This window comes from Ursus maritimus, unplaced genomic scaffold, assembly GCF_017311325.1.
Source record: "Ursus maritimus isolate PB19 unplaced genomic scaffold, ASM1731132v1 scaffold_19, whole genome shotgun sequence".
NCBI lineage: Eukaryota > Metazoa > Chordata > Mammalia > Carnivora > Ursidae > Ursus > Ursus maritimus.
In genome coordinates this window covers 27,536,265-27,561,699 of record NW_024424341.1, presented here as the reverse complement: position 1 = coordinate 27,561,699, position 25,435 = coordinate 27,536,265, and the positions used below count along the sequence as shown (strand labels likewise).

Sequence of the window (25,435 nt, the reverse complement as noted above, 5' to 3'; positions counted from 1 at the left end):
GGAATGAAAGAGAATTCTATTTGGTCAACTTAATGGACAAAGTCTAAATAGGTGTCGGGTGAATTTGCTTTTAGGCACAATCTTTCACCTATAAACACACAGGTACCCCCAGAATTCAGTAATTATACATGCAGTAGCTATATAATTGGGGGGGGGGCTAATTCCCATTATAATTTGGTAGGAGATCTGGTTTGTGAGTACATAACACAAATCTAATTGGGAGAAGAAGATGTACAGACATAGAATTAACAATTATTCCAAAACAAAAATTAGAATGTACATTATTTTACAGCAAAGAATATATTTAAATGCCAAGAGAATGCCAAGTAAGAGAAAAAAAACTGGAGGATGCAGCTGAGCTGAGTCTTACGGTATGTGTAGATTTGGGGTCGGCATAGTAGAAAAGAGGGATAATGTAAGAGGAAGTATTGAGGCGGGAAGGGCTGGGTAGTAGCAGTGTCCATGGGTAAACCAGTTTGGCCACAAATGGATGAATGGGCTCTCAGGGGAAACTGTAAGAAATGAAATTTAATGTGTAAGGAACATTAGTTAATAGAGACCCTCACCCAGGTGAAGGAACTTGACTCTGATCTAATGGGTGACAGAGAAAGGGACTCAGGATTGGAGGCTTCCCTGGCCCATGCACGGTACTAACAGTACAGTTTAATTGACCACAACTACCTGGGGAGATAGTCCCTGCTACCCCATTCCTATTTTATAGATGAGGGGTACTCTGGCTTGGAGAGCTCAGGTGATATGCTCAAGGTTACATAGTCAGGAGGAAGTCAAACTGGGGTGACATCCCAGTTCTTCTGACTACAGAACCATGCTCTTTTCTCAATACTGTGTTGCCTTCCCAAATGCTGCTGGGGTTAATTGTTCTGGGACTGATAGGATGAAAATGCAGTTTTGGGAAAGTCTATGTGGCAGTGCTGTCTAGATGGGTTACAGGCAGAAGCTATGAATGTGATGTTATCCCTTCTTGCATGGGGTCCTCGGCATCACCTGGGGGCTCGAGAGAAATGCTTGATAGAATCTGAGGCTGCATCTTAGACCTACTGAATCAGATTCCTCACTGGAACCAGATTCCCAGTGACTTGTATGCACATTACAGTTTGAGAAGAACTGCTGTCCTATCTCAGGCATGGTTTGAGAAGCCCCTGTGCCGCGAGAACCTCGGTGGCCATGGGAATGGCAAACCGATGTAGAGGGATCCTGCTTGATGAATCAGCATGCCTGGATGCTGGTAAGGATGGGGCGGCGAGAGAGAGTGCGGTGGCAAATGCCTCGGAGGTTGTAAACTTAGGGGACTGATAAGGTGGTAGTGAAAGAAGGGGAGAGGTCGGTATGGGCTTCTGGACTGAGAGGGAAGGCGTCCAACATGCTGAATTTCAGGAGACAGAGAAACAAGTGAACCGCCCGGCCAACAGTTGGCGGTGGGATGATCAGGGTTAGAGATCAAGGTGAGGGGTGGTGGTGAGACTGTGATGACCCAGGGTTCCAGGAGAGGTTGGAACACAGAACTGGGTGCAATGTTTATGGTTAAACTGGGAACTCCCCGCCCTGCAGTTGGCAATACCTGCAATCCGTAGTTAATATCCTTGGTGTCAAAGGAATAGTTGACCAGGGAGGCCTCTCCCCTCAGCATTATCTCATAGGTGGGCCCTCCTTCCACTTCACACAGGGCTTTGGCCTGTGCCATGATGTCACAGTGTCCGTAGAAGGTGAAGGATATCTGGTGGCTACTATGCGGCCGCAGCACTCCATAGAGGGGCAGAATATCAAACACCTGTAATGTCAAACACCTGTAAGTCACTCCGTAGCATCAATTGGGATGAAGGCCCTGCAAAGGGCAGGTTAAGCTTTAGCCAATTTACAGGTTAATTCCTGACTTTAACTTGTTTGACTCCGTGAAAGGTGACTAGCCCAGCACCCTGCACATAAATGATGATAATAGGGGGAACTGGGGCCTGGCAAGACTCAATTTTCTGACTTGGGGCAGGTGCTCAGTAAGAAGAGTCAGTATCACATGACCTCAGGGCCCGTGAGGTGTTACTTACTTCTTCTATGCCGATGGAAAGCATTTCTTCCCGCTCAAAGCTCCACGGGGGTTCCTGAAACTCCACCTGGCTCAGGTTTGGGTCTGCTTTTTCTGTTTTTTCTGTTTCAGCAGAGTTAAGTTTTAATCCCTAGAAATCAGAGGTGTGCAAAAAGCTAGTGAGCATTCTTAACGGGTCATCAATGTGCTCCTCCCCACACAGTGACAGAAAACTGAAGTATATTATTTATATCTTAAAAATAGTACATTTTTTTCCTATGGAGATAATTGAACAAGTGCCCAAAATATATGTACGAGGATGTTTACCGCAGCACTACTTACAACAGCAAAACTGTGGAAGCAAACTAAATGCCTATCAACAGGGGATCACTTTAAACGGAGAGTGTGTGGTGTCTCCATCCATAGAGGATGGTCACTGTATATTTACGGACGGGGAATCATATGCACAACATATTACTGAGTGAAAAAAGCAGCTCCACACATGCCCGTGTATCAAACCTGAAGGTATAAGCGTGTGCAAATTCATTCAGAGATTTGTATATGCAAACAGAGTTAGCTGGGAGGTTGTCTGCTAAAATTTCAGTAGCACTTTTCCATAAACAGTGGTGTTTTGAGGATAATTGCTTTCATTCTTGAGTTTTCTAGCACAAACCTCTTTGAACATAGGAAAAAAGGAAAGAATTAACATTTAAAAGATGTGTTTTACACACATACGTGTATTCTAAAAATACAGAAAGCTTCAAAGAGAGAAATAGAAATCAATTGCTAAGTTATACTGTAGATACATGTATACGTGTGAGTGTATAATGTGTTTATATAAGAATATATATTTGTATTCTGACTTGTCAGTTGACATGAGTGTTGCCTTTCCATGTGACTAAATATTCTTCACAAGCATCATTGGAAATGTTTTTTATTTTTATTTACTTATTTATTTTTAAAGATTTTATTTATTTATTTGACAGAGAGAGAGAGACAGCCAGCGAGAGAGGGAACACAAGCAGGGGGAGTGAGAGAGGAAGAAGCAGGCTCCTAGCAGAGGAGCCTGATGTGGGGCTCGATCCCACAATGCCAGGATCACGCCCTGAGCTGAAGGCAGACGCTCAACCGCTGTGCCACCCAGGAGCCCCCGGAAATGCTTTTTAAAACCAGAACATGTAGCCAACAGGTAAATGAGAAGATGATCAACACCACCCCCACCGTCAGGGAAATGCAAATCACAACCACAATAAGCTATTACCTCACACCACGCAGAATGGCTAAACTCAAAAATACAAGCAACAGCAAGTGTTGGCGAGGATGTGGAGAAAAAGGAATCCTCCTGCACTGTTGGTGGGAACGCAAACTGGTGCAGACATTGTGGAAAACAGTGTGGAGGTTCCTCAAAAAATTAAAAAAAGAATCACCACGTAATCCAGTAATTCCACTACTGGGTATTTACCCAAAGAATATGAAAACACTAATTCAAAAGGATACATGCACCCATATGTTTACTGCAACATTATTCACAATAGCCAAATTTTGGAAGCAGCCTGAGTGTCCAATGATAGATGAATGGATAAAGAAGAGGTGGTGTATACACACACACACACTGACCCACTACCAATGGAATATTACTCAGCCATAAAAAAGAATCACATTTTGCCATTTGCAACAACATGGAATGACCTAGAGAGTATAATGCTAAGTGAGATAAGTCAGTTACAGAAAGGCAATACCATATGATTTCACTCGCAGGTGGAATTTAAGAAACAAAGCAAATGAACAAAGAAAAAGAAGAGACAAACCAAGAAACAGACTTTTAACCACAGAGAACAAACAGGTGGTTACCAGAGGGGAGATGGGTGGGAGGATGGGTGAAACAGGGGGTGGGGACTAAGAGCACAGTTCACACGATGAGCATTGCATAATATATAGACTTTTTAAAATCACTGTGTTGCACACCTGAAACTAATATAACACTGTATGTTAACTATACTGGAATTAAAATAAAAAATAAATATAGAATATGTATTTTTTACTTAATACATCAGAGACTGCTCTAAATCAGTATTAGAGAACTTCCTCATTTTTTTTAAAAAAACATTTTATAGTATTGCCTTGTGCGGATACAATTTGGTTTATTCAGCCAGTCTCCTATTGGTGGAGTACAGTTGTTTCCAATTTTTCTTGCTTTTACCACCAAAGCTGCTGTGTACAAGGAGAGTTACATGTCTGTGAGAACAGGAAGGTATATCTGGAGAAGAGTGCCCTAGCAGAGGAACTGTGAGTTTTAAATTTTGATACACTCTCCACATTCTATGTCATGGAGGCTCTGCCAATTCATAATTACCTACAAAGTATGAAAATGCTTGCTTACTCCCACTCTTGTCGCTGAGACAAACCCTATTTTAAAAGACCGTATATTGTCCATGGATATACAGTAATTTATTTTTCCAATTGTTCGCTATTTCTAAAGTGTTATGCCAAACATCTTTGTACCTAAATCTTCATATCTCCAATGATTTCCTTAGGCCATCCTTCTAGAAGGAGAATTTAAGGGTATGAATTTTTAAAGTCCCTTGATCTCCCCTTTGTTTTTACTACGGAATGATTGAGGAAAATCTTTCTCCTTTTGTAGCTCTATCTAGGGGCTGGGAAGAATGCCATGGTTTAGAGGTAACCAGCTTTTTCATTATAGAGAAAAATCTATGTGCTGAGGTGTGTGGCTCTCAGCGGGGTGTTGGCTCTGGGGGCGTTTGGTTGGGAAGTGACCTGGATGATGTTCCCCAGCCTCATCGCACCCAGACCCCAGTGTGATACTTGCCGATGCTCCTGTCTCTGTTTTTGTTTTAGAGGAAGGACCCTCGACTTGCCAAGCCATGCTGTGGAGAGGAAACCGTACTTGTGAGATGACCACAGTGGGCACTTCTACTTTCTTATATTCTCTTTCTTCACACCCGACATCTTCATCCGTAAGGACATTCCTGGAGAGGGAAATGAAATATGTTGAATCACTCATTCAGCAACCAACACAACACAGTCTTCAGCCACGTCATAGCCCCACCTTCCTCTTCCTATCTCCCATACTGCACCCCAAAGGATAAGTGGGGTTCTCACTCAAAGGATGCTTTTCTCAAGCAGTCAGCTGGGCAGTGCTCTGTTATTCCCTGTGCCCAAACATGGAGTCTGGGGCATCAGGCTGGCCAATTTTCCATAGCCTTCAACTCTTCTTTCCTGGCCTACGGAGCCCATATCCAAATTACGAAAAATTTTGGGAAGCTCTAGCAATTCTTCAGACAATTTGCTGTGTCCCCAGTGCTCAATGTTAAGTTTCATTATTTACTGGAGCATTTTATTGTGAGGATATACTGTTTGGCCAATTGCCATATCCTTTTCTGCTTGCTACCCTTGGCCTGACCCTGGCTGCAGACCCTGGACAGATGGAGAGGGCAACGTGATGGGAAGGGCTTAGTCCTCCAGGGCTCGGGAGGCCATGACTTCCTGAGAGCAGAAATGATTTTCCACTCTATCCCAGAGGCACAGTCCAGGGCGTCATGCACGGAAAGCACTCACTAAACTGTTGACGAGCGAGGGGCTGGATGAATAAGTAAGGGACGAGTTTGAGAATGGAAGTCAGTCTGGAGAAAAAAATTGGCTATTTTAAAAAACTCCATTCTGGCTTTGCATTTGCACTTACTTAACGAAATCATTTAGCTCCATCTCCGGGGACTCTATTGCTGGCACTGCTGGCGAGCTGGCGGAGGCTGAGGTTACCAGGATGGACTCCACCTGGGACAGGGGGGCGCTGTAGGGCTTCCTCGGCCACGACATGAACCTACAAAGGCAGGGGGACGCAGGCATGCGTCAGTGTTCGCCAACCAGTGTGTGGTGGGAATTTATCGTGCGAGGAAGAGCAGAGACAGGTAGCGCAAATGATCGGTTATAAAAATCTACCAAGCTTTCAAAGTCGAAGGAGCGTCGGTGCGCGGAGGGGCCTGGCTCCTAGTCCAGCTGTATGGATGACAATGCGGTTATCAGAGATCGTGGCCTCTGAGGCGGCGCCTCTTTCAAATGGATGCATGGGCAATCAAAGCTTAAGTCAGGCACGTGGCGTTGCAAAGAAAGAACCAGCCTCCACCACCAGTCAGGGCTTCCGTTAGTTACCCTGCACGTCCACCCCAACCCCACCCATCCCATTCCACCGCTCCTTGTCCCCGCCATCCCCTAAGACCTTGGAGAAGAGTGCAAACACTCCTCTCAACTTCTTCCATGAGCTTCCATTTTGGTTTATTCCAGGCCAGATGTCTCGAGTTGACATTGTCTTAGGCTGAAACCACACCATTTTCGGCTGAGGGTCCATGTTGGGCTGGGTGCTGGGAAGCTCATTAAAATAAAGATTCCTGAACCCTGTTCTTGGGTAAATTCTGATTTGGCAGGTGTCAGACAGGGCCCAGGAATTATATTTTGAACAGCCTTCCCAGGTGATTCTAATATGCAGCCAGATTTAGGACCCACGGTGGGTAGGAACGGCAACAAGATGGCTAAGGACCGGAGCTGATAATTAATAGGAGGCTATCACTCAGCCTTCCCGGCTAGGGACGGTGCAGATCAACAGGGGATGATTCGGAGCACTCATTAAATCACCCCAGGTCAGCAGAGACGCCTGGGGAGACTCTGCTGAGCTGCCCCACGTAACAGCACTTGCTCATCCAACCTTTGCACACTCCTGGGATGTTGTGCTGAACGGGAAAAAAAAGCACATGGGAATATCTGTAAAGGAAAAATTCAAAGCTGTAGTGTGTCTGCAGACCTGAGGAAAAACAACAGCTCTGTTGATCATGATACCTGAACAATTGGAAGTGAGAGGTCTCTGGAAACAAAGGAGACTGGGAGAGCAGCCCCACTGCTAACAGACGGAGCCACAGGAGACAGTGAAATCTTTGTCACGATGAAGGCTTTAATTTATCATTAAAATAAAAAACCTGCTCCAAAAAATTGAAATAGAATGTTGGTGGTTTTGGGGATCAGATTTCATTTTACTCTCAGCAAGAGATGATTACTTTCCTGTTATGCTGACCCCAACAGGATCAGGTTCAGTTATTTTTAAAAGAGAGTACATAGCAAACAAGGAAAATCAATATTGCTCCAATTCCAGAGCTACCCATATCAGCGTCTCCGGAGGAGCTGGGAAAGAAACCCTCCTTTAGCTGTGACAGATCACACGAATGTCGGACACACTGTTCATCAGCCACAGTGGTTTGGGCCCAGCAGCTCCCCTCCTATTTTATTTTCAATTCTTCGGTAAGTTAGGATCAATACACTCTTTTCTGCTGCCAATTTAAAAAGTTCATCAGTCTTATTTGCTCTTCTCCCTCTACTGGAAGTAGGGCCGCATCCTAATAAGGCCCCCGAACATGCTTGTGTTTCAGTTAAGGTGTTGTGCCGTGGTTCAGATGATACGCGGAGACCAACACGTGTGCGTGGGTTATGTGCTGGTGTCTGAGCAGACAGCCGCAGTCTCGGTAGGAGGGTGTGTGTGGCGTGGGGAGCAGCCTTGCAGTAGACACAATGACTTCTAATTCAATGATTCACTGAGCCTGGATTCGGGGAGTGTCTGTATGAAGGGTGAAAACCACCACTGCCTGGAGAAAAGGTGTTCTGTTGGCTCATATGCCCATATATTTAAATCAACAGCTGTGGCGGCTGCAGTTGGCATACTGTTTAGATCTCTTTCACTAGGATGATGCACCCGTTCACTGGGTGCTCTGGAGTGGTCTGCTGTGTTCTTTGGCTCGGTGGGTGTTGCCTCCCGGGACCATGAGCTGCCTGGAACGTTATGCCCTCCCTCCCCTTAGGGTGTGAACTGAAGGCCAGGATGGCTAGATGAGGGTGAGGGCTCTGAATGGGACAAACTCAGAGGCAATTTACACTCCAGAGCTCCCCATGGGGTCAGGCAGATCCCCTAGTTCTCCCCTTGCCCTATCTTGTTTTTCTTACTCTCTTACAGTTTCTCCGGAGAGCCGCCCTCGATAAAACACCTGCCCAAGAATCACCATCTCGGGCTCTGTTTCTAGGGAGACCACCGCTGCACTGTATGATTCCAAAGATAAGAAAGCCAACTTGCCTCAAGGGACTCAGAGGCCAGTGCGTCAGAATCAGAGACAGAGGAAGGGGTATCATTCAGAATACAAGTGCTCTGATGGCAAGACGTGCAGAGTGCACAGTGTTGGTGGTTTTGGGGATCAGATTAAATCTGGTTCAGTTCAAGGCTGGGGGAGGGGGGTGTCAGACAGCCTGAGTTTGAACCTGGCTTCCACGTTCACACACTATGTGACCCAGGTACTGTGTTAGTGATAGAGCCCTCCTCACCTGATTGTTTGAGGCTTAATACACGGAACACTCAGCAGGGTGCCTGAGTCGGGGTAAAAGTCCAATGCCCTGAGCTGCTCCTGTGCTGGGGCTAACTGGGGAACACCTTCATTGTTGGAATTCAGATGAATTCCCTCCCTGTCTCCCTCCCTTCCTCTAACTCCACTCACCACAAACCTGCTCCAGTTGAGATTGGCCCCTGTTTTCTACCTCTAAGTGGAGACTATAATCATTGCTTTCAGTCATGTTAAAAGTAGGCAAATTCCTGAGCCCCTCTAGGCACAAAGTCCCAACCACATTTCCTTATTTATTGCCTGACTTTGTGGTCTTATAGTTGCTGAAACTCCCACATTGGGAAGCAAATGACAGATGGGGCTGGCTCAGTGCCTTCCCTACCAGCTCGTCCCAACTCTGCCACATGAGAAAGGGAAGCAAACTGCAGATATATACCCATTATGAAAGCAGCCTGCCTTAGCCCTTTGACTTGATTATGTCCCAGAATGCTCCCAAAGGGTCACCTATGCTAAAGGGGAAGTTGGTGGAACACCACCGAGTAGCTGAAATTCAAGTTACCCACACCTTCAGAGGTGAAACATAGTTTTAAAGGTTCTCAAAAGGAGTTGCAACTGGAGCTTCTAGAACAGTGGTTCTCCCTGCAGCTGTCCATTGGAATCACGGTTGAACTGTAAGATCAACTGAGGCCTGAGTCCCAGCTGCAGAGATTCTGATTTACTCGGAGTCAGGATATTTAAAAGCTTCCAACATGATTATACTGTGCACTCAAGGCTAAGAACCATGGACAAAGACGATGGTGGTAAGAAGGTCACAAAAAATTGGTGGTCAAACAAGAGCCCTGCTATGGTCTGAATATTTGCGTCCCCCCAGATTCATATGTTGGGATCCTAACCTGTAAGGTGATGGTATTAGGAGGTAAGACCTCTGAGAGGTATCAGGTCATGAGGGCGGAGCCTTCATGATTGGGATTCGTGCCCTTAGCCAGGAGGGCCCAAAGAGCCAGCTCGGCCCTTCCACCTGTGAGCATACAGCAAAAAGACACCATCTGTGAACCAGGAAGCAGTTTTCACCAGACACGAAGTCTATCTGTGCCGTCATGTGGGCTTCTAAGGCTCCGAAACTGTGAGAGATGGATGTGTGTTGCTTGAAAGCCACCCAGTCTCTGCCATTTTGTCAGAGCAGTCCAAACAGACTGAAACAGGCCCTAGTTAAGTACCTGCAGCCAACATTCCTCATCACTCAATATTAAACACTCAGTAAGGACTGCCTAACTAAATCTTCGCAACAGCTCAATGAGGTAGGCACTGTGTTGGTTCTTGGTCTTCAGATGACAAAACTGAAGCTCAGAGAGCTGGTAAGTGGCTGAGATAAGTTAGCCCAGCTCCAAAGCTCACACTCTTAACCGCTTTGCTGGACGATCTACCTCCTTAATGGGTAAGGGCTTGTCCTTGGTTACTTCTGCCATGCCAGGCCCATGGCAGTGACTCGCGGGCTTTTTCGTTTTTGGGGTAATTGGAAGCCACAACATAAAGAACAATGTACTGTCTAGAACCCTTTTTTTTGGATGATGAGGGCTCCATTCTGATTGTTATCTAGGTAAGGAAAAGCAAGCCGCAGTTGACCTTGCCTTGAAGTGACTTCCCACAGAGAGTTTTGCTGCAAGGTGAATAGTGGAGGAATGTACCCAGAATCTCCTTGAGGCTCTCCAGAGGGATTTCTGTGAGAAATGGCCACTTCTATAAAAGCTCCAGAAGGTGTCCCCACTGCTACATACTCTTCGAAAGACTGAACAGGTAGGTAGGCTGTGAAATCTCCCTTGTAATCAGTTTCAAAGACCTTTAGGAATACTTTCAAAACAGGATGGTTTTTTCAAGTTGATTTCTTTTGATGTCTGGTCTTCAGTAGATGTAGCTAGCTTTGGGGGATTTTAATTAATATGAACACGCAGAAAAATCAAATAGACTCTTTAAGAATCAGATCACGAAATGAACCAAGAAGACATAACCCTAACTCAGGTTCAAATATGCACTGATGCTTTCCACTGATTTCTTTAGAAGCCAGCTTCGCTCTCACTGAATATCTACGAGGCCGATACCCTCAGCCAGTGCTGGAGGCACTGGGAAGTGCCTTAAAAAGAATGAATCTGTAATAAGGTAACTAGAGTTATTCTGTAACAACATTAAAGCAGGACGAAAACTTTCATAACACTCAAAACTGAAATGAAAAACAGCTCAGTTCATTTCTCGATGGGGTAACAGATGAGGTATCTCAGGAAATTGGATGAACCAACTGCAAACAGAAGTAGACAGTATGATCCCCTCCAGTGATCACCTTTAAGTTCAATATGAAATGAGAAAAGGCCCATCCTCTTCAAAGATCTCCTTCAAAGTCTTGGCCTTGATCTCTTGCAGACCCGCTACAAGGGAACTTGTTTCTGGAAGCTCAGACTTGAGAGATGGCTACAGTCTTCCCATCAGTCCCAGAGGCTAATCTGACCCCCCATCAGATAAATTTGCTGGCCCATCATAGCAGGAGAGGAGATTCTAGGTGGATGGGCTGTGGAGGCCTGAAGAGGGAGGCCTGGGAATCTTCTGGGGGCATCACCATGGAGTATAATCGGGTCAGCTGGAGACGTACCTCGCTCTGTTCTCTTTCACAAGGGGCTTCAGGTTTACTAAGAATGTCACATTTATAATGGGGGTGATGCAACATTTGCTTTATTATTATAAAACTTGGAAATTTGGCCACAGACATGCACAGAGGAAAGGCACAAGGGGAAGATAGTCATCTCCAAGCCAAGAAGAGGGCCTAGAATGGATCCTTCCCTCATGGCCACAGAAGGAACCAACCCTGCCAACACTTTGATCTCAGGTTTCTAGCTTCCAGAACTGTGAGAAAATACATTTCTGTTGTTTTAGCCTTTCAGTCTAAGGTAAACTAGCAAACTAATGTAAAATAGCACACTAACATAAACACTCAATGTTCCCTGGAACTTTCTCTGTGGGAATTCTGGTTAGCTTATCCATATCTCGAAATTAAAAATACATATATATTTAAAATGGCATTTTAACTCACCATATTACTAGAAATGGAACTGTTTCCCTGCCATTTAAAATCAAATTCCCTTTTCTTGGTTTATGTGGCCACTTTGTTCTTTCTCAGCCTTCTTTGCCGAGTCCTCTAATTTCACCTACTCTTCCAATCAGAGTCCCCTTCTTGGGCCTCCTCGAATCACAGAATGCTAACAGGAGAAAGCACGTTACCCTGGTATCTCCAGCACCTCACCTGCAGAGTGAAAAGAAGAAAGACCGAAGAAGACAAAACTGCGCCTTCCGCAAACTCCTTGCATGTTGTCCCTGGGCCGAGAAGAACTCAGATTTCCACCCTCATCTTTGCCATCCCCTGTTCCTGCCAGAAGTTCTTAGATGAACAGATGGGGCTAAGGGCCATCTGTAAATGCGTTGTGTGGAGCTAAGTGTCTATGACAGAGATTTACAAATCTGTTACTCTTTTTAAAAATGCATCCGTGAAGTCCTGTTCACTGGAAACTATTTCTATTGTTCACTTGGTGTCAGCAGCACCCGGCTACCCGCCAGGTTGTGCTGCGGGAGCTCAATTTCTACACTGATTCTTGCTCTATGGTGGAGGTGGGTACAGATTCACGGAGCTTCATTGTCATCTCATCCAGTCCCAGACCCTCTTTCTCCTTCTACCACCAAATCTGGACTGTTCCTCTGCTCACCCAACAGCACTATCACCCACCGACCTCGTTCCTTGAACCGCAAATCCAGGTACCAACCTTGGTATACCCTTTCCTTCCCCCTCATATCCAGGCCCTCATCAAGTCCTATTCAGGCCTCCTGTAAAATACCTCCCACCCGGCTACAGACCACGACAGTACCCACGTTACCGAGGTCCTTGGTACCACAGCTTATACATTTAACTCATTTTGGGGCTCTCACTTGTCAGTTTCTCTTTCCATTCTTTCTCCTGAAGCCAACTCAACAGCTACTCCAACTTGATTGCTGTCAAGCTCTGCTGTTACTTCTCGCTCAGGCCAACCTGATTCTCAGAGGCCAACATCGTGTCCTTCAAACATTTAAAAAAATCAAAACAGCGGTTCTCTGGTTACATACTGTGAAGTACAAGAAGGAAGAGCCAGCTGAGTTGGGGGTCCTGGCTTTTGAAGTGGCTGGGACCCCCAAGCTGCCTCTCCACTTCTCAGCATGCATGTTTTCACACACATGTCCTTCCAGAGCCTTTGATGGTGAATGCAAGAATGAATCAGACTAATACTAAAACCACCACCACCACTACCACCACCAATGGTTTATCAGTTCAAATAGGGAGGGGTCTCATTTATCTTTGCAATCTCCACAGCACCTCACACAACGTTCGGATAGAGTATACACTAAAGGTTCATTTAAATGAAAGATGGACATACAGTAATAGAATATATAGGAAAATGCTCTTTGATATGTCAGCAGGACAGTGGTTAGGGCAGGGGGTTTGCACTCAGTGCACACCTGGAGTCCGGGTCCACTGTATGGGCTCAATATCAAGGGGAGAATATTAATACTTCCCAGGACTGCTGTGTGACATGAACTAAGATACGTAATGGGGTTAGAATTGGGGCTGGCACACAATAAGCACACAATTATAGTTACTTTTGTGGTCAGAATTACAAAACCTTCCTCTCATGCTCTTAAGATCTGGCCTTACACAATTGTCTGCGGGAAGTAACTGCTGAGGGAGACATATTTTGCTCTGGAAGGCTGCTGAACGAGGTTTTTCTCAGAGTGAAGATACGAATTTGTTCACCGGATCGGTGATCTGATCCTAAGGGTTCAAAGACGGGGGATGTTATGGTTCATATGAAAGGTCAAAGCTGCAGAAGCAGAGAGGGTGAAGATGCCTATGAGGCTGGAGCTCTGCGCTCCACGGTGACAGGACAGCGGTGCTGGGACGTCGGTGCAGAGGCATTGACATGAGATGCCTTTCTGTGTCTGAGGGGCCTAGCTGCTGACTGTGTCCCCGGGGCACTGGTAAGGTCCCTCAGACAGCCTTCCGAGGAGCTGGTGCCAAATTTCATAATCAGATGCTCATTTCTTCGGTTTGGGACTCACTAGCGAAACACAAGGGGTCTGACCGGCACTGTGGTGGGCATCTTTGCTCTTCACTACCTGGGATCCAGCCTCCCTTTCTCGGCTCAGGTGCCTTATGTCCCCCTCTGGCAATCAGCCTGTCTCTCATTTGCAGCCTAGCTCTGGGCCAGCACTGGGCTGCCCAGGCCTTAGCTGAGGAATGGGCGCAGGAACCAACCAGAGCCAGTGAGTTGCAGCAAAACATGTGTCATCGCTTATTTCAGAGAAAGAGCCTCTACCTCTTCTCCCTGGACGTGAACCTGGCATATGGGAGCGGGAGCTGCTGGAGCTTCTGAGTCATCTTGCAACTGTGCGTGCAGGGCCTGCCCGAGAGTGGAGCTGACACAGCAGAGGGCAGAGCAAAGAGATGGTGGGGGAGGTAGGAGGTACAGGCGACATTGCCTGACCTTGGCCCAAGCTGTGCCTGAAGGCTACACCTAGACACTTTCCGTTACATGAGCCAATGCATTTTTTTTAAGTTAGTTTGAGTCCCGTTTGCTATAAATTAGAACGAAAAAGTTCCTTATGGCATTATAAAGTCATCAGTATTGAAAATCCATTTTTTGAAGCCAGTTTGGACTGGCAGAGAGTGAAGGGAGCATGGGCACTTGGTGCTGGCAGAGTTGGGGTGTCTGGTAGGTTGAATAATGGGCATCCTCCACATGTCCCTGTTGGAATCCCCATAACCTGTGAATGTTTCCTTCCATGGCAAAAGAGGAACTCTGCAGATGGGATTAAGTTAAGGTCTTGAGATGGGGAGATGGATCTGGGTGAGGCCAATGATATAATCAAGGTGTCCTTACAAGAGGGAGGCAGAGCGAGATTCTACTGCAGAGAATAGAGAAGGGAATGTGGCGATCTCAGCAGAGAGAGAATGATGAGAAGACGCTATGCTGTGGGCTTTGAGGATGGAGGAAGGGGCCAGGAACCAAGCAATGCCAGGAATGCGGCTCTAGAAGCTGGAAAAGGCAGGAAAGAGGATTTTCCTAGACTTTCCTTAGAGCCTCTGGAGGGAGTAGAGGGAGCATGGCCGTGTCCATGCTTGGCTTACGCCTAGTGAAACGGATTCAGACTCTTGACCCTCAGAATAGGAAGAGAATAACTTTACTTTGTTTTAAGCCACTCAGTTTGTGGTGATTTGACGAGTAATAAGAAACTAATACTGCTGGGGATAGCCCCCATCCCACTGGCTTCATTCCTTGGGCTGTGAAATTGTCATCCTGGCTCAGACACACGCTGGGGAGAGTTAAGGAAGAAAGGGGCCTGGAGGGGCTTTGAGCTTGACTTGGCATTGCGCCCAAGGCCAGTTGTGGCCACTGCTTCTGTCCCCACTTTGGCCCCTTCTGCTCCTTCATCAGGGCTGTGTTTTCTCTTATGCCAGGCTCTGTGCTTGCTTTTATCGCTTATCCAAACTTTTCTGGAAGGTGGAAGAGAAAAAATGTGAGTGCAGGAGCTTCAAGCATTCTGGGGCTTGCAGGGCCGGGGGAAGGCGGGGGACAGAGAGGGATATTTATGGAAGGGACCAAAGCTTAGGCCAGCAAGAGGCACTTGCAGCCCTCAGGCTTCAGACTGATTTCAGGAGAAAATGTCTCAAAGCCGCCCCTGGGGTCCTGCTTCTCAAACATGGTCTGGTATTAACATTTATTAATGAACATTAATTAACTTTAGCCTCCCAGTAAAGGAGTGTCTGTCAGGGCTGGCGTTGACTGAGCATGTATCACACGAGAGGCACAGCTCCAAGAGCGCTGCAGGTCGGGCAGTCCAAGGTCACAGGGGGCAGGCAGCTGAGTGGGAGGGTCCGCAGAGTCCAGGCTCCTGGCCAGCACACTGAGAAGTGTGGGACAGCTGGACGCAAGGATGCCCCGGGGCTGCCTCCATGCAACCAATAAAGCTGTTTCTGTTTTAAAAAAAAAGCCCTAAAAGACCTGGCTGTGGGGAGGTGTTGTGGGGAGGACAGGGAGGTACACCAGGCTGCCTGGCTTCAACCTGGCATAGGAAAAGGATTTTCTACCCTTTATCAGAAAGAAAGGGGTCTGGGTTCGTCATCTTGGTGTCTAAGGACCCTGTAGCTCCAAAACTTTAGGGTCCTGGGGAGTTCTTCACTCAGCAGTGCTTGGGGTAAAGGACTGAAGGAGAGGAAGGGACCCTTTGAGAACCGAACGACAGCCACCAGTTTCAGATTTTCTTTCTTATCTCAGAGACACGTGCACTTTCTAGACACATCTCATTCAATCCCCACAACAGCTCTTGTAGGTGTCTACATTATCCGCACTCTACAGGGAAGTAAACCAGAGCACAGGGTCATATGGCCAGGAGGCCAGAGCCCAGATTCTAACCATTCATGTACAACTCCCCAGCCCAGGACCTTAATGACCGCTAATTTATCATGTCTCAGAGAAGCTCCATTTTGGGGGCAAAAGAAATTGAGGAATGATGCAGAGACAGATGGAAGCACCTGGAAAGGAGGCTTCCCCTACCTTCCCCCTAGTCCTTCCAGCCTCCTCTTCCAATCATTATGTTGGACAACTGATGCTCATCACAGAAAAATCAACATGAGAACACCACATGTTCCTTGGCTGCAGGGCTGGGCGCCCTTAGGCCCCTGTGCTTCATTTATCTATAATCTGGTTTGAAAACAAAAAGGCCATGCTGGAGAAAAGGGAACCCTCTTACACTGTTGGTGGGAATGCAAGCTGGTACAGCCACTCTGGAAAACAGTACGGAGGTTCCTCATAAAGTTGAAAATAGAGCTACCCTATGACCCAGCAATTGCACTACTAGGCATTGACCCCAAGGATACAGATGTAGGGACCCAAAGGGGCACCTGCACCCCCATGTTTATAGCAGCGATGTCCACAATAGCCAAACTGTGGAAAGAGCCAGGATGTGCATAGACAGATGAACAGATAAAGAAGATGTGGTGTGTGTGGTGTATATACAATGGAATATTACTCAGCCATCAAAGAGAATGAAATCTTGCCATTTTCAACGATATGGACAGAACTAGAGGGTATTATGCTAAGCGAAATAAGTCAATCAGAGAAAGACAATTGCTATATGATCTCACTAATTTGTGGAATTTAAGAAACAAAACAGAGGACCATGGGCAAAGGGAGGGAAAAATAAAACAAGACAAAATCAGAGAGGGAGACAAACCATAAGAGGTTCTTAACTATAGGAAACCAACTGAGGGTAGCTGGAGGGGAGGAGTGTGGGAGGATGGGGTAATGGGTGATGGACGTTAAGGAGGGCACTGGATATAAGATGATGAATCACAGACCTGCACCTCTGAAACTAATAATATACTATATGTTAACTAATTGAATTTATATTAAAAAAATAATAATTTTTTTTTAAAAAAGGCCATGCTGTCCATGGAGACTACTTGGCCACGTGCTCTAAGTTCCAGCATCAGCTCAGCTTTGTGGCCCTGAGCCGGGGCAGAGAGGCCCGTTGAGCTAGTGTCCGTGGGGCTGTCTGTGGCCTCCTACGGGTCAAGGCTGCTCGTGCGCAGGCTGCCCTGTGTGTCTCTTTCTCGCAGATGCCGTGAAGCATCATGTTCTCGACCAGCTGTGAGGTCACACTGAAGAGACCGACCCAAGGAGGGGCTCGTCCCTGCAGCGCTGGCTCCACCGGCAGACACACCTGCACCTTATTTTCCATCCCGGCTTCCTCATGACATGTGTATGTACGCACAGCCTGGCCTGTCAGCTCCCAAAGTCAGTCCAGAGCCCAGTCATGCACTGGGGGCTCACGTGGACGAGCAGGTGTCTAAGACGATGGCCGGCTTTCCTCGTAGGGAGTGCTTTCTTAGCATGCTTGTCCATTTTGCTTCTTTCTTTGTTCTTTTATGTGACATGAGGGCCAACTTGGAGGAAAAAATGCTCACACAAGACAGATGGTTTCAATGGCCCCGTCAGAATTGCCTGCAAAGTCACACCCACGCACACATGCGTGTGTACACACGTGCGTGCACACATGGCAGATGTGTGTGTGACATGTAGAGATGGTGAGTGTCTGGGCGTCCTCATATCCTGCCCTATTAAAGAAAAAGAAAAGCCTCTTTCATGCATCTGTTTCTCTTCCTAACGGTAAGGCTTAGGAGAACTGTGATTGGAAAAGAAAGGTTAGTGTTGGTATACCTGATAAAAGTGACCTTTAGCCAATGAGCACCCATGTTTTTCTGACTGACTGCAGATGAAAGCCTGTGTGAAAGGCAAGTGGCATCTTTGTTTCTAATCAAGATGACATTTATACCTTGAACCTTTCCATTTGACAGGTGCCAAGAAGCCGACAGAAAAGAATCTTTAATCAGTGATGAAATGATTCTCCCTCGCCACAGATACCCAGGGCGTGGGGAGGAGTTACGAATTAGAAAATACCCTTTAAGGACCTACTCTGTGCTCCTACTCTGTGCTGGGCTCTGGGATCCAGAGGTGACAGGACAGATGAGCTCCCTGGCCTCAAGGGAGGTTGGACACTAAGCCATAATTACAAGTGCGATGTGTCCCGAAGGAGATGGGCTACCAGGGCCTATGACAGGGGAGTCAGGTAGGGAAGGGTCTCCAGATGGCTTCCCGTTGGGGGTACACTGGGGCTGACACTTGACAAGGGAGCAGGGGCTGGTGAGGTGGGGCGCGGGAAGAGCTTCCAGCCGAGAGCGCGGGCTTAGACAGGAACGGCACTGGACGGGAGAGGGGCCGGCATGGTGAGGGCAGAGTGAAGTGAGAGGAAACTGGGGAGGAACACAGGAACAGCCCACGCTGAGCCTTACTGAGCACAGTAGGTATTTTGTACTTTATTCTGAGAAGCATGGGTGCTCGTTGAAGGCTGAAAACCAGGGCAGTGACCTGTTCATCACTTGGGTACCTGGGTGGATGATGGAGCCCAGCTGGGGGCATTCAAAATGGTCCAGGCAAAAGAGGATGGTGACTGGAACTAAGATAATCACCATGGAAATGGGAATGAGGGGTTTTAGAAGGCAGAAGAGGTAGCATGTGGTGATGGATTTGCTGTGTGAGGTCAGGGACAGGAAGGAATCTGGATGCCTCTCAGGACAATGCTGTCATTCTTGGGGACAGGGGGCCCTGGCGGAGAGGCAGGGAGGGGGCTGGGGAACAGCCTGAGTTTGGCATGGGCCATGTTGGACATGAGTCACCTGAGAAACATCCAAGAGGAGATGTCAAGGAGGAGATGCCCTTGGGACTCAGCAGAGGGTCTAAGTGGAGACAGTCGGAAGCCGCAGCAGCAGGCTCTAACTACCACTGCAAGACGAGCACAGGCCTAGGAGGAGGAAGCCCCGTGTCCCACACACAGCGCACCTGTTCCTGGCCCAGGGCTGAGAAGGAGTGGAAGGTCAAGGGGATAAGCAGGAAAGCAGGAGAGTGCAGTGTTATTCAAAGCAAGAAAGGCAGGTGTTTTGGAAGGAGGGGTTGGGTAGCCATGTTGAATGAGGCTGAGTTATCTTTTTGAAGAAAAAAAAGAAAAAAAGTGGACTTTGTTGTCTCTTGATTACAAATCTCCCCTACTGTTTTCAAGAGTCTAAACTCCTTATCCCAGGCACCAGGCCTCTCACACATCACTGCAATCTACACCCCAGACCTCTCCCTGGCTTCCCCCCGGCCACTGCAGCCTTGCTGACGGGCCCTCTGCGACACTGGTAGAGGCGTCCTTGCCCTTACAGCATTCATTCTCCCATAGGTCAGCTCTTGTCTGGAGATCTGCCCCACTCCCACCCCATTCAGTCCATGGGGTTCTGAGGTCACCACGGCAGCCCTTGGTGTGGGGCAGGTGGCCTGGCCAACGCTGATCAGTGCTTCACCCTCCACTGAGCCACTGATTTGCAGAGCGGACAGGAAATGTGACTGAGTTGGTCTGATAAGAGTGAATCTCCAGAGAGTTCTGGTACAAAGGCTAATGTTCCTTTCTGGGAACTCAGATCTGCAAGGATACAGCCCCAGGAGTGCTGGCAGCCATGTGGGAACCATGGGAGAAAAGCTGACCTGAAAACTTGGCTGACACACAAGAGAGAGCAGAGCTGAGAGATGGGGCCCCCGGCTCTGGTGACACTGTTTGAGCCTCGCTTTGAGCTGGGCCGGAAGCCAGACTGAATCTGGACTTTCGAGGTGTAGGAGCCAGTGAATGTCCTTTCCTTTCCGTTTTTGTTTGGGGTCAGGTTTCCTGTCACTTGTGACAGAATGGAATCCATGAATCCTAACTAATATAAACATGCTATTCCTGTTAGGTAGAGTGTTTCCTCATTGCTCCGCCGGAGACATTGAACTGTGCTGTTCAGGGCAGCCTTCTTGGATTCTTCTGGGCTGTCATGCCTGCTCTGTCCTTCCTCAGAGCCTGGTGTTATCACATGTTCCCTTTGCTTCCCCAGGAGCCTCGGGCCATGTCTTACTCACTTTTATATCCCTGACGCCTCACACATTGTCTGATGTATAAGAGTCACTTATCGAATGTTTTCTGAATGACTCTGAATGAATGAGTGAATGAGTGAACAAATGAATTATAAACAGAAGTTAGATACCGAGCTATAGGAAGATCGTGAAGAGAGGGGGGGAAATGGTTAAATAAATGCTTAAATCGATGACAAATTAAGTGCATCATTTTCAGTATTGTCCAAGTACATTTTCAAAATGTCATTATTTTAATTATGGAAATGGCCTCTCAAAAATGAAAAATAAACTAAGCATGTCCCTTGCTCCCGGATAGAATACACTCGTGTAGCTATGTTACATCAAAATAACTTCACAGAATCTGGTATTCAAAGCTCATTAGGTCAGGCTGGCTGATTTCATCCCAAACCTAAACAGTTCTTGGCACCTAATGAGCAGGCTCTGCCATTCAGGCCCCGGCCCGGCTTCAGTGCTAGGCTGGGTCATCATTAGATGTCTTCGGAAGACATCCAGAGCAAGCCGTGGTTACCGTGGTAACAAGCAAGGGAAGGGAAAAGCTGGCTGTCATCTACAAGATGAGGGTTGCATTCGGGAAGTACCGACGAGCCGAGGAAACAACATGAGCCTTCCCTGGTCAGAGTGGTTACCGGACATTCAGGTGCTGCATGAACACAGAGCTGGCCAAACACCCAGGAAGGAGATACACAGAAGCCCATTTGTCCCGGTTGCCAGTGAGGCTTTGGACTCCCAAGAAAATGTTCCTAAGGCCCGAAACGGGCTGCTTACGTTGGCTTTAGCTTTTAATTGAACAGAGATACTTCTAAAGCCAAATATTGTGAAGACAGCTTTCCTCTTTCGGTACTCACCACCTCCCACTACTTTGTGCATATATATATGTCTGCATGCACGTGTGTGTGTGTGTGTGTGTGTGTGTGTGTGTCTGTATGGGGTAGACTGAAACCCCCTGAAATTTGCAGAGCATGGAGCTCAGTGCAGCACATACTCAATGTATTGTAATCCTCAACTTGTGCTTTGGTTTTATTAGTGACAAATTTCTAATGATCCAACCACTCGATTCAAAATTAAAGCAGGCTTATGGATCTTGTGCTGCTAATCTGGGAGTAATTGGGGCTTTCAAAGATGCTTTATCTGCTTTTCCTGTTTGAAAAGCTAGGATGAACCATGATTTGAGGCCCTTTGTTCTTTCTGTCAATAATTAGCTGTCAGAACTGAAACGTGGAAGACCAGTGCACAGAATTCAGGAAACCCAGTGCAAAGCCCAAAGGAGAAGAACACGACCAGAAGAGCTCTGCGGGGCTGCTAGGCAGGGGTACCTTATCTGATTTTCCTCGTTGTCCACCAGGAAGAACCAGCGGAACTTCACCACCAAGGGGCTGCAGTTGGTGATTGTTACGTATCGGATCACCTCGGTGTCATTCAGGATACAGCCAAAATCCAGCTCCATGGTCTCAAAGCTGAGGTTGGGGTAGTTCACTTCTCCACGCAGGTGTAGGCTGTCTACCTGAGGGTGCTCCATGTACTTGATCGCTAGAATTTCTTCTGCCACCCAGTTGTTCAAATCATTTCTGTAGGAAGGGTCAAATTTGACCAGCAAGTTTTTTTCTCCATCAATCTCCAGTTTAATAGGCTACAAACAAGACAATGGCGAATCACTAACCTTTGTTCTATGCATTTCCAACCTGTTCCATGAAACAGGACAACCAAAGTGATTTGTATGTATTTATGGACATACACACATGCAGATGCACACATAGATGCACACAGATTAGCATGAAATACATACATATCCACACTTCTTTGGTCCATAATTATATATTCACACATGCATAATTAAATAGCTAGTATATCTAAATCTATATAGGTTCTATACCATATCAACAACTATAGGTATTTTATATACACAAAGGCACACACACATGTATTTTATTAGTTGAAAATGAAAGCAAGGAAAATCTGGACAGGACTCATTTGAAGGAAGGGATTTTGTAATAGTCGTGAAGTTACAAGGATTGAGGAGTTGCAAAAGTTGAAAATCTGCAATGAATAACTATTATAAAATACTCTTAACTGAAAATAAATTAGATTGTAAAATGCTCTTCCTAGACAAATGGGAAAAATCCGTTGCTTAAGAAATTTTTAAAAGGTGTTCTAAAGCCCTAGGGGAGGGGCTCTGGAGCGGGTGACCCAGAAAGGGATGGATTAGGCAATTTAATTTCTTTTCTCATGTCTGCAATCCTAACTCTTTAGTGCAGTGTTAGCTACTTTCTGCTGTTTTCTATTCAACTTAAAATGACACTCGGAAGCTTGACAGAGTTTGTTCAGTAGATTGTGTTTATCCTTTTCTCTCTTAGATTCAAATCCCCATGTGTTCCTTGACACCAAGGCCACTGGAATACCTTACATACAAAGCCTAGCTACCAGTTGGCTTTTTCGGGAATTGCTCAATTCCCACAGTTAATCTGCAGGAAAGGCGCCTCCTGCTTTTGCAGAAAGTGCCCCGGGCCAGTCAGGAGGTGAGTGGGCAGGAAGGAGTGTTTTACAGAGCTCTTGCCTCTCCACGGAGTTTTCGGGTTCAGGTATTTCCCTGTGCACCTCAGTGTGACATGATGAGATGGCTACCGTGGATAAAGCCCGTCACCTGACTCGAGAATTAGAGAGAGGGTAGTGACTCTTCAGTCAGCTAATCCCATCTGAGAGCATGGCCGGCCACTTGTGCAGGTGGCCGGGGCATAATTTAGAAGCGTTCTTGCAGATGGCGCCATGTCCAGCACTTGGAATTGCGACGCCTGCTCTTTCAGTATCTTCGAAGATTGTCTGAGATGCTTTCCCCCCTTTGTTGTTTTGTAGAAATGATACACAATTGCAGAAGTTTGCAATATATGTAAAAGCACGAAGAGGAGAAAGGAGAAACTCATCCACAATGTCACCACATATTATTTCTCAGAGTTAACATTTTTTGAACATTAGTCCAGACAGAATGGATGGATGAATATGATTTTACAAAAATGAAATTAGACGAATTTATTTTTTAAAATGTTTGAGCTTTTTCTCAAAAAAACCACCTGAAACAAATATTCTTACACAAGAGATATTAATCCTAAAATCATTGACTTTGGAGCCAGACTGCCTGGGTCCAAATCTGGCCTCTGCCAGTTACCAGGTCTATGAATTTGAGCAAAGTGGCTTAGCCTTCCTAAACCTCAGCTTCTCCATCTGTGAAAGAGGGGTAATAACAGTCCCTACCTCTTTTTAAGGGGATGAAATGAGTTAATGTTTATGTGATGTGTTCAGAGCAGTGCCTAGCACATGGGTACGTATGGTATATAAATGCCAATTACTCTTATTATCCCTTTGTGATCAAGAAAAAATGAAGTATTAAGCAGTTTCAAATTTAGACAATAGCTTACTGATGCCCACCTGTAAAAAGGGTGGAATATCAATACACTTATGGTCCCCACACCTCCCAGTTTTTATTGGCTGTGCAGTGTTACTTTTTAAAAGTAGAGCTTTCAAACATTCTGTTCCCAAGCTGTTACCACCAAAGTCGTGTAGTCTCAGTTCTACAGCTGAACGGGCTCAGTGCTTCCTACCGGTCTTTCCCTTACAGGGTTTTTCAGTGCTGACAGCCTTATTTGGTTCTTCTCCTGAATGGCTGTATTTCATTGGCAAATGGGTTTTTCAACAAAGTTGTCTTAATGCTGTGCTCATTGATTCCTCGCATTCTGAGAGTGTCTGTCTGTTGTCTTTACACTCAAAGGACAGTAGCTGGGCTGCTCTTTCTCTCAAAACTGCAGCCATTGCTCCATTGTCATCTGGCATTAAGTATTATCGTGGAGAAGTCTGTGGTGAGTCTAAACTCTTCCCTTGATGGGTTCCTTCCTTCTGCTTAGAGGCCAAGAATTCTTTAGTTCTCAGTAAGACCAGGAACTTCACTAAGATATGTCTCTCTGTTGAATATTCCATAACGTTCTGTCCCAGGACAAGGTATGACCTTACTTTAAAAAATCTAAACCCCTTAACCAAGCCAACTAGTTCCCCTCCCCTGAAGTAACCAAGATTACAAGTGTCTTGCATATCCTTGTTGGAGATATTGTATGGATATAAAATCATTTTCATATATGTATTTTTAAAAGTTTTATACATATGCTAGCATACTATGCACTCTTATTCTGCAATTTGCTTTTTTCACTGGGAGATCACCCATCAGTGCGTATGGCATTGCCCTGTAGCTGCATTTTATTCTATCATAAAATTCTGCCAATATTGATTTAGCCAATCTCCTGCTGATGGATATTGGCTCCCAACCTTTTGCTCTTATAATCAATGTTGCACTGAACATCCTTGCTGAAGGGTAAATTCAGCTAAAGGGTAAATTCTTAGCAGTAGAATAAGTAGGTCAAAGGGTATGGGCATTTAAAATTTTGATGGCTGCAGCCATATTGTGTTCTGATGTATACCTTCCCCAACATTGTGGGACTGCCTGTTTCCACATACCCTCCCAACACACAGCACTAACCAATTTTTGCTCTTTGCCAATCTGATAGGAAAAAAATGTGTTTCGTGGTAGTTTTAATTTGCATTTCTTCTAACGTGATGAAGGTGGAGCACATTTTCATATGTTTAAGAACTGTTTTATTTTTCCTTCTGTGAACTCTGTTCATTTCCTTTGCCTATTTTCCTATTGGGCTGTAGGTATTTTTCCTGCTGATTTGTAGGAGCTCTTTATTTTTTTAAACTATATGTATGCTTTCATTAAAGTTACACATGCAAATAATATGAAAGGTCAGACTGTGCTACAAGAGTTACTACCAGAAGCAGTAGTTCCTGACCCAACCTGGCATCCTAATAATGCCGAGGCTGCCATGTCTCAATTTGTATCACAGGGCTGGTCCACAGAACAGCTTCCTTAGGCAAAGAGGGGATGATCATACCCCAGACACCAGGCATTATGCTGAAGTGCTGAAACTCACACTAGAAACATTAAATTTCCCCTGACATTTTGATCAATTTCTCTGGGGAGGGGCACTTATCTTTAGGTCTTGGGATAAGAGCCAGCTGCCCATATTTTTTGTGTGGGGTCAGGTGGGACTGCTGTCTAATGTACATGGAATCCCTCTAGTACCAGTGCTTTCCTCACACTTGTTGCCTCTGAGCCTAGGCTACTTAGGCTGAATGATTCCCCCATCTTTGCGGGGTCACTGGAGAATTTTCTAGAATGCAGGTTTTTGTGTCTTTTTGTCAACCCATTCCATCCTCATTCTATCTTCTAGAATTTGTTTAAATCTCTCATTATTTGGTTATACCCATCCTCTTCCCCCCTTTATTTTATTGTTCTGGGCTTCTTTCCTTCTGAACATTTCTACTTTAAACTTAAGGTTTCAGGAGGGACAAGAGAGTGGGTCTGATCTACCACCCAGACTGAGAAAGCTGTTCATGTCTGA

At 46.1% G+C, this 25,435-nt stretch overlaps 1 protein-coding gene across 1 annotated transcript in view; it reads right to left on the bottom strand.

The window, feature by feature from the left end:
* Positions 1-25,435, bottom strand: part of HYDIN (HYDIN axonemal central pair apparatus protein) — a 394,665-nt gene that overhangs the window by 138,526 nt on the left and 230,704 nt on the right. The window contains exons 24-28 of the mRNA XM_008702363.2: positions 21,308-21,621; positions 5,739-5,876; positions 4,944-5,025; positions 2,061-2,189; positions 1,580-1,789 (exon numbers count right to left, since the gene is read on the bottom strand). Of these exons, the coding sequence (XP_008700585.2) occupies positions 1,580-1,789; positions 2,061-2,189; positions 4,944-5,025; positions 5,739-5,876; positions 21,308-21,621 (873 nt within the window). The remainder of the gene's footprint in view (positions 1-1,579; positions 1,790-2,060; positions 2,190-4,943; positions 5,026-5,738; positions 5,877-21,307; positions 21,622-25,435) is intronic.